The sequence below is a fragment of the Nyctibius grandis genome, chromosome 31, assembly GCF_013368605.1.
Source record: "Nyctibius grandis isolate bNycGra1 chromosome 31, bNycGra1.pri, whole genome shotgun sequence".
Lineage (NCBI taxonomy): Eukaryota > Metazoa > Chordata > Aves > Nyctibiiformes > Nyctibiidae > Nyctibius > Nyctibius grandis.
In genome coordinates, this window is record NC_090688.1 from 3,954,132 (window position 1) to 3,963,568 (window position 9,437).

Consider the following 9,437-nt stretch of genomic DNA (forward strand, 5'->3'; position numbering starts at 1 on the left):
ATCCTTAGCTCAACCCCGTCAGCTCCAACAAAATATGTTTACGCCGCCAACCTCTGGCTGGCTCCGCTGCCAAGCGGGCAGGGGAACATGTGTGCTGATAAGGGGGCCGTGTCCTTCCCTGCCAGCCCAGCCAGGGAAGCGCAGGGAAGGCTGCCTGGCTCCCAGCGCCCTTGTTGGATGATGTCTTTTACTATTATTATAGGATTTCAGTTGGAAAAAAAAGTTAAAAATATGATAGCTGTGGCTTTGCTGCTGCCAAAGCCTGGAAAGCTGCGGCCGTGCCAGGGGCTGAGCTGCCCCCGGGGCTGCGGGCCCTGCGAGCAGCCAGCCGAAAGCATGAAAACTGCAGAAAGAAAATATTTCCTGCCGTCACCCGGGTGTTTCTCGTGTGGCAGAAGGAGAAGATGGTTTTTAACCGCTTCTCCCAGCTCACGTGCTGGGGCACGCAGCATCCCTGGGCGGGGGGGGGGGGTTTGCGGTGATCTGAGCATCCAGCACAGCCCCGAGCCCCTCTCAGTGGGGAAAAAAAATATTATTAAATATTCCATTTCAAGTCGTTTTCCATTCTTGGGTTTGGAAATAACTCTGGCCCGGGTGAAGGTGTTGCGGCAAGCGAGCTCAGCCTGCCGCGAGCAGGAAAAAGCCGGAGGTGCTGGGCGGGCGCGGGGCCGTGTTTGCGAAGTAAAAACCGAGGTGGTGGTTGTTGTTGTTGTGACACCGTAGGGTTGCGAAACGCTGAAATACCCGTGACTTTCAAAACAAGCCCAGCTGTGGCCGGCAGCCATCCATCCAGCTGTGGTCCCCATCCAGCTGTGGTCCCTGCAGCCCCCTCCCTGCTGCACAGGCACAACTGGGATGCCTGTGCCAGCAGTTTTTTGAGGGGGAGAGAACCCCAAAAGCTTTTTTTAGGGAGGAAAAGCAAAAATTCTCCAGCTGCAAAGGTTTTTTTTGCCCCGAGGAGCTGCTGGTATCCCTGTCACGGGGAGGTTTTGCAATGCTGGGAGGATGGATGAGACACATGGATGAGACACAGCCCTTGAATTCTGCTTAAAGAATAAAAAAAAATTATCCCAGGGATCAGCTTGTTTGCTTAGAGATTAAGTCAAAGCAGCTCCTGAATGGTCCCCTAATCCCCCCGGAGCGGGTGGCATTGTGTAGGTGGTGGCAGCGGTGGCTTTTTGCCCGGTAAATAATCCTTCTCCCGGCCGCGGCTCGTGGTCAGGCTGGACCCTTAAACCCCTCGCTGGCATCGGGTCCTCTCGGGGCTGGGGTTTGGGGAGGGGGAAAGGGTGCTGGGTGCAGGGTAGGGGGTGTGAGAGGGACGGATGGGTGGGAGAAGGGGTTGGGTGGCTGTGACCTTCCCCGCCGTGTTCCCGCAGGGCTGCGTTTCCCCGGGGCTGGGAAACCAGTTCAACTCCTCAATCTGGGAGCAAAATCCCAGCCCAGCCCCACAGGGACGGCCCTCGCCTTCCCCGGGGGCTCAGACCCCCCCCAGGAGCTGATGTTTATGGAGCTGTAGCAAACCCCTCCGGCTATTTCATGGTTTTCCTCCGGCCTGAACTTGCATCCCCCGAAATCAGGGAGCCCAAGGCACCTCCCCAGGCTCGGAGCGTCTTCCCACGGGCTTCCTCAGGACGTGGCGCTGGATTTTCCGCTTAGCAAGAGCGAGGGGAGGCGGCGCAGGGTGAATCCACCCACGCGTGACCCCGTGGGAATAGGGGGGGAATAAGGGGGAGATTTCTCCCCTTTAGGGCAGGGATGCTCCGTGCTCGCCCCTGGCAAGCGGCACCTTCACCCCCAGCGTCGGGGCAGCGCTGGCACCGGCGGGTGTAAACAGCCGTACAGAAATAGGCAGCGTATCAGGCGATATAAAAAGGCCTTGCGGGACGTAACGAGATGTCCTGCGCTAAAAATAAAAGGCAGCGGGTCTTAAATTAGCTGCTTGTAAAGGTGTCGGGGTGCGGGTGGCTTGGGGTGCTCAAAACCAGGGTGACCCCACAGCTCGGGGTGCCTTTGGGATCGATGCTCCCGCCATCCACCCGTGCTGGGCTGAGGTTTCTTTTCCCCATCGTGGTGGCTTTTTGCTGCTTACCTAGAAGGAGTTTGGTGTAATGAGTTGCCCGTTCTCAGGCGGTGCGTGGCGGCGGTGGCTCTCGCCAGGCGTAACCGATGCCCTGTGGCGCGGCTGGGTCCCGCGCGGTGTCGGATGCGGGTGGAGGAGCAGGGAAGGTCACGTCCTGGCTGCGAAAGCTGGCCCGGCGGCCATCCTCGGGTCACTGGGCTCAGAGCGGCTCCCGGGGGACTCATTTGGAAAACAGTCCTGTGAAATTTAAACTAATTAGAAAGTCCTGAGCCGCTCGCTCGCACTAATTGGCGAGGCCGGCTTAATTAGTTTTCCCCGGCACGTTGCCCGTGGGCTCTGTACGGCGCCGTGCTCCTGGCAGAGCCCCGGCCAACTCGGGACACATGTGGGGAAGGATGCGCGGGGCTGTTGGTGGGGACGGGGCTGTTGGTGGGACGGGGCTGTCACCGAAGGCGTTGCAGGGGGACATGAGTGGTGCTATGGGTGGGATGGATCCCCTGAGGGTGACCCCATGGGGGTGATGGGGGGGTCTCCCGTCCCCCCCTCCCCGTCCCCAGGGTGTTTTTAATGCAGCAGCCAGGACTGGCTGTCCTGGCACGGACTTACTCCATGAGCAGCAATGATTAACCGCCGGCGGCGCTGGCCCCAAGCTGGGCAACGTGTTTACTGCCGCCACCCAACCGTGCCAAGCCGTGACCCCGCTGCCTTCGCCGCTCCGACCCCAAAATCGGGCTGTAAACAGGGGCCGGGGCTGAAACCCTCGCGCGGAGCCAGTAACCGAATGCTTCCTCCGGTGTGCTCCGATGGTGAGCCCGGCGTCGCCCAAATCCCAGTAAAAATCCCTAAATCTGGTTTGTGGGGCCGGGAGGATGCCGGATCCCCGTCCGCCAGCCGATCCCCGGGGATTTGGGGTGCTGGAGAGCGAGGATGGGGGCTGCCGGCCCCGCTGGGGTGACGAGGGGAGGGGAAGATGGATTTGCTCTGCCGGGAGGTGGGGAAGGACCGTGGGGACGCGGGGCTGGTGCCACCTCGTGGCTCTGCCGGCGGCCGAGAAGCCCCGGCCATGCGGTGCCGGACACGGGTGGGCACGGCGGCAGTGGGCACGGCAGAGGGGGGTCCTGCGTGCACCCAGCCGGCCGGGACCCCCGGCCATGGGAGTGACACCGTGGCAGCCATCCCCATCCCTGGAGCGCCAGGAAGAGCTGTGACTCTCAACCCGGCCACGGCTGGGGGGAGCGCCCCGAAACGCGGCCACGTGCCGCCCTGGTGCGTTACCGCCGGTTTCCCCCCGCGCGTGCCGGTGCCGTGAGAGTGATTTTGGTGAAATCCCTTTGCCAAACACGACCGGGGCCAAAAGCAGCAGCGAGGTGGCCGGCAACCACAGCAGAGGCACCGCGGCGCTGCCTTTCCCGCACCTCCCCGGCCTACTGACCCCATTTATTTTTTCCTTTCGATTTTTTTTGCGCTCTCAGCAAGTCAAACGCCAACACCGGCACAGGCGAAACCACAAACTGCTCCTCGTCTCCGGCTCTGTCCCAGATAAGGCTCGAGGCAGCGGCAATACGGCCCCACGCCGGTGGGCCAGGGGGGCCCTGCCTGCCCCGCGCCACCCCCAGGCCTGGCCCTGCTGCCTGGCTGCACCCTCGGCCCTGAATCCTGCCTGTGACCTGCGCAGGGTGGCGAGGGAAGAACCTCAGCCCCGCTGCTTCCTGCGTTTAATTTAAAGTTGGGGGTTTTTTTGCATTTATTTTTGAATTTTTGCATTTATTTTTGAATTTTTGCTTTTTTATTTGGTTTTGCTTCTTTTATTTTCACTTTCATTTTTTTAATTTTTTTCCACTTTTTTTAAATTTTTTTGCACATTTTTTGCAAGGAGCCGGTGTTTGTTGCCAGGCCTGTTTGTTCCCCCACCCCGCAGGGGTGATGCTGGCCCCGGCTGCAGCAGGAGGCAGCCAGCCAGGATGAAGCTCTGCTTCTCCCCCCACTCCCAAGGCAACACCCTCCCCCTGGCCGGGCTCTGCCGTCGTCTCCCCTCATTATTTATCGCCAATTAAACACTGAGGCTGGGAACCGCGTGGCCAGATCCTGTCCCTGGGCATCGCCGCATCTGGGGGCATCACCTTCCATGCCTGGAAACCAGAAACCCTCCTGAAAGTGCCGGCGCAACCCCGAACCCACGGGCTGGGCGCTCAGCATCCTTCACGGGTGCTCAGCACCCCATGGGACTCCCCCCTTGTCCCCCCTGCTGGTGGTGGCTACGGCAGCGACTCCTCCGGTGACGGGTCCCATCCTTCCTCGTCCCTGATGATGATGGGTTTGTCAGAGATGAGCAGGGCGATGGGCACCAGCGGCTGGTGCAGCCCTTGCCCTCCTTCTTCTTCCTCCTCCTCCTCCTCCTCATCGTCGGGCAGTGGAAGCCCCGCCGGGCTCAGCACCTCCTGCCTGCGGTAGGCGAAGGGCAGCTCCTTCTCGCAGCCCGGCAGGGTCACCGCTGCCGCGGGGCCGGGCTGTGGTGTGCCGGGCCGCGTGCTGGCGTTGGCCGGCGACTCCTTGCTGGGTTTCGGCTCCGTCAGCAGCAGCTCGGCTGGGCTGAACCTCTCCGATGGCTCCACGAAGCCCGGCCGGGGCTGGCCCTAAGGGTGGGATGTGTTTGGGGTGGGAACACCGGCGCGTGCCGGGGTGCAGGATCTGGCCCCTCCTGCACCTTGGTCTCACCTGGCTCGTTGTGCCGGCGGCGAACTCAATGGCTTTGCTGCCCACAGGCTTGGGCAGGGGGGGGAAGAGGAGGCGGCGAGCCCTGGGGAGGGGGTGGTGGGTGAGGGGGGGTAACGGGGTGGTGGGCGGCACGGGGTGGGGGCGAGGGTGCCACTGTCACCTCTTTTTGCTCAGCTGGTAGACGGCAGCCACGGCGGGGAGCCCAAGCGAGATGCTCAGGTACTTCAGGTTGGATTTCCACGCTGCTCCTTGGGGACCTGGGGATGGGCACAGCTGGGTGGTGGCACTTCTGTCCCCAGCACTGGGACACGGGGGCCGTTTTGGGGCGAGGGCGAGCACCCCGTGGGGACCAGGGGGAGGGGACGGGGTCTCCAGCTGTTACCCAGCGCCTTGGTCTGGAAGTGCCACCACGCACGGCAGGTCCCCCTGCTCCCCGCCGTCATCTCCTGGACGCCCACCCTGTACGCTGTGCCGGGCCGGAGGTCTCGGAGGGTGTAGTGCGATGCTGCGGCGTCCGCTTCGCCGTCTGGGCAAACGATAACGAGCAGGCGGTAGCCCGGTGGTAGCCCACATGCTCCTCCCTCCCCAAGGGGACAGAGGGGTCCCACTCACACGTCATGTTGTCCCCGTCGGCCGCGTGGCAGATGAGGTACTTGGCCAGCACCCCAGGACAGGCGGCACGAGGGGACGGGCTCCACCGGAGGACGACGGCGGCATCACCGGCGCTGGCGTTGATGCGGAGGGGCACGGCCAGCGAGGCTGCAGCGATGGCACGGGGGGTGCAAAACAAACGAGGGGGCGTTTTGGGACCACCCCCCCCTTCACAGGTAAACGGGGTGCGGATGCTCTGTGTGCCTGTACGTACCGTTGCCGGCGTAGTGGTGCTGCAGGGCGAAGGTGGCCCAGCCGCGCGCCGGGGCCCAGCCGTGCACAGCGAGGCGGTAACAGGCCGGCGTGTCCAGCGTTCCTGGGGCAGGAACCGGGGATGCTGGTTAAACCCGTGCCAGGACCCAGGGACGGGCGGGGGGCTCGCGGCGCTCCCTTGCCTCTCTCCACGTGGATGCTCTTGGCAGGGAAATCCTGGTGGGTGCAAACGCCCCGTTTCGGGGCTCCCGGCAGCGGTTGCTTCTCGAAGCAGTAGATGAAACCAGGGTTCGGTGCTTCCCACTGCACCGTCACGGTGCCACCGGCCACGCTGACATCCTCAAAGCTGAGATCTGGGATGAAACGGAGCAGGGTGCGAGGGATGGCTGGGAAAATAACCCCCGCGAGGCTGCCAGGGAGCTCGGTCCTTCCGCGGGGCAGGTACCTGCATGCTGCTCTGCTGGCACACGGAGCTGCCGCGCCGGCCCCGGCCCCGCGGCGTTGGCCGCCGTCAGCAGGATTTCATACTCGGCCCCGGAGAGGGTGAGGTTGTGCGCCGTCACCTCCCTGCCCAGCACCACGCTGTCCTCGTCGGCTGGCTCGGCGCAGCCGCACGCCGGCACGCGGGCGCGCAGCGTGTAGGTGACGTCCCCTTGCTCCTCGGGGGCTCGCTGGGGAGGGAGAGGGGGCGGCTCAGAGGATGAAATGGTGGGGGACACCCAAGGGGGTCCCTGGGGGACGCGGCCGTACCTGCCAGCCCAGGCTCAGCACCCGCTGCCCGTCTCGCCCCAGTTTCCCCAGGTGGTAGCTCAGCGCCGGGCTCGCCAGGATTTCTGCGAGAGGAACAAGCCCGGCCGGGCTGTCAGCGTTTTCGGGAGCCAGTGGGATCCCACCCACCTCCTCTCCTCTTCCTCACCCTTGGGGACGAAGATGGAGCTGCTCCAGTCACTCCAGTAGCTGCTCCAGTGTGGGGGCTTGTGCCGGAGCTGCACCTCAAAGGCACCGTCGCCCCGCAGGGCACAGGTCACTAGGGTGAGGTGACAGCGTCAGGTGGGGGGTGACCCCCCCCCCTTTCCCCCAGCTTTTGGCCATCGTGGGGTGCAGGGGGGAGCGCAGGGCAGAGCCCCCCCGCTGGGACCTGGGAGCACCCCCAGGAGATGCTTGTCCCCCAGATCCCCGCAGGCTAAACCGACCTGAGTCATCCTCGTCCGTCACCGTCTCACATGTCACCTGTGGGGAGAACCAGAGACAGAGCACCCACCCAGTACAACCAGTGAGTTACTGGGGTATGAAAGCAGATGCTGCCCTGTGTCCCCCGAACATCCCAGGGGCTGGGAGAGCCAAATGGGGTGCAGGGGACATGGTGGCCAGGAGGGTCCCCTTGGCCGGGGTACCACGCCTGTGGCCCTGGGACCCCTCTGGGGCGGGGGCTCCCTGGCTGCTGGGGACAAGCGTCCGGATTTCATCCCTCATCGTCATTAGTATAATCCGGGGCTTTGCCTGTGTAATCCCCACGAATCCCGGCCTGATCCTGTTACGGGTGGCAGCGGGATCCCGGGGCCGGGAGGACGGGACAGAGTTGATAACGCAGCGAAACAGATGGGACGTGGATGGGTTTGGGGGGGGGGGCGGTGGCATCACTGAGCCTCTGCGCTCCCCAGGCTGCCACCACACCACTGATCATCCCATCGGTCACCACCGGCTCTGGCAAACGGTGTTTTTACCTGTGTCCAGCCACGGTCGCCCACCTTCCGAAAGCGAGCCTCCCTCTGCGGCGGCCGGTCCCCACGGCGGCATGGTGGCCACGGCACCCGCAGCCGCAGCTGGCCACCGCTCTTGGTGAATGGCATCCCAGTGGGGGGAGGATGCGGCTTGACTGTGGACACGAGGTGGTCTCGCGGTTATCGGCGCCGGTGCCGGCACCCAGCCCATCCCCGTGGGCGCTTACCGGCCTCGTCGAGGTACAGTGTGAGGTTGGGCGTCCTTTGGACATGGTCCCCCCAGCGTGCCTCCACCCAGGCTGTGGCATTGGTGAGGACATAAACGTGGTGATGCTTCAGGGCGTACGTCGTCCCCACGCCGGCATCGAAGCGCCGGCACAGCCTGGGCACCGCGTAGCTGCAGGGGAGCGGGCGCGAGGTCGGGTCCGGATGGGGACCGACGTGTCCCCACGTGTCCCCGTGTGTCAGGGCACCTCCCACGGGGTCCCCAGGACACAGTCCCTCACCAGAGCGTCAGCAGGTAGGAGGTGTTGCCGGTGGGGCCAAGGGGTGGCCAGGAGCAGCGGAAGGAGCGGAAGCCACACGGCTTCCAGCAGGAGAAGCCGGGAGCCGCGGCGGCGCCTGCTAGAGAGAGCAGGGCTGGGGGGGGGGGCCCGCACCCCAAACCCCTGGCGAGGCGCAGCCATGGCCCCATCACCGTGTTGCCCATCCCTCGGAGCAGCCACGCGGGCGATCCTCACCCCAAAACACCCCGTTCCCCCCTCCCTGGGGCCACGGTGCCGCGCGGTGCCGCTCGCCCCAGCTCCTACCCGCTGCCAGCGGGGATTCACCCGCCTTTACCCTGTCCCTGTGGTTTTGGGCGAGCGTCTCCATCGCCGCGGCAGCTCCCCCGGGGCCCTTATCGCCCCCGAATCGTTCATTGAAAGTTTTCTGTCGTTATCTCTCATCTCCCGGCGCCGCCGCAGCAGCAGCACTTACCGCCCTGAGCCAGCGCCACCAGCGCTGCCAGCAGCCACCCCACCATGGGCCACCCGCGACGTCCCACGCTGGATCCCAGGGTCTGCTGCCCTTCCCGGCTCCCCGCTCCCCCAGCACCCAGTGGGTGCCCCCCCCGGGCTCGGCAGCAGCTCCCCGCGCTCGGCGTTTCCTCCTCCGCGAGCACTCGCCGAGGGGCGGCCCGTTCCCGGGCAGGGCAGAGCACGAGGCGCGAGCTCACGCCTCACTTTTACCAAAAACAAAACAGAAAGTGACCAAAATATCCCCGTTTTCTGCCGAAACGCTCGGCGGGACGCAGCCAAATCCTGCCCCAGCCGTGCCGCGTGCCCCGGCCCGGCGAGAAGCGCAAGGTAAGCAAAAGGGATGTCTTGGGGTTTTGGGGGTTTGGGGTTTTTCTTGCAAACTTCACGGCGTGTTTTTGATCCCCCGTCCGTAACCGGGCGCATCTCGAGGTTGGCGGGTGTTCAGGTATCCGCCAGCTCCTGTCCCCATCCCCGGCATGGCTTGTCCCCCTCTGGGCGGCGAACAAAGCCCCAGTGAGGCAGGGCAGCGTGGTGTCACTGGGAGCCGTGTGACGGGGCGGGTGACGCCGGGACGGTGGAGCTGGGTGGCACCGAGGGCTGTCACAGAGTCCCCTTGTTCCCGCAGCAAAGTGTCCCCTTGTGCAGCTCGTGCTGGGTGGTGGCGGGAGCGTCCCCGCGCCGGGACCCCAGGGCTGGGGACACAGAGCGGCCCCGGCACCTCCTGCCCGCCTGGGTCGGGGCGCTCACCGAGCTGAGCCATGCCAAGCTGAGCCATGCCAGGCTTTGCCATGCCGCAACATACAGCAGGACTGTGCTGCACTGTGCTGGGCTGTGCCGTGCCATGCTAAAACAGGCCATGCTGTACCGTGCCATGCCAGGCTGTGCCATGCTGGACCATGCCATGCTGGACCATGCCATGCTGGACCATGCCATGCCAGACTGGGCTGTGCCGTGCCATGCTGGACTGTACTGGGCAGTGCTGGGCTGCGCCAGGCCGTAAGGACCATGCTGTGCCGTGCCGGCAGTGGGACAGAC

The 9,437-nt window shown here is 64.5% G+C and overlaps 1 protein-coding gene across 1 annotated transcript; it reads right to left on the bottom strand.

The window, feature by feature from the left end:
- Nucleotides 1-4,207: 4,207 nt before the first annotated feature.
- Nucleotides 4,208-9,192, bottom strand: IL12RB1 (interleukin 12 receptor subunit beta 1). The gene is given in 16 exon segments (XM_068420941.1): nt 4,208-4,716; nt 4,799-4,880; nt 4,959-5,055; nt 5,175-5,324; nt 5,411-5,557; nt 5,664-5,765; nt 5,845-6,028; nt 6,031-6,333; nt 6,413-6,495; nt 6,579-6,689; nt 6,856-6,892; nt 7,387-7,538; nt 7,611-7,780; nt 7,890-8,051; nt 8,358-8,601; nt 9,150-9,192. Coding segments are annotated over 16 exon segments (2,445 nt in total). The 3' UTR covers nt 4,208-4,338.
- Nucleotides 9,193-9,437: the final 245 nt, after the last annotated feature.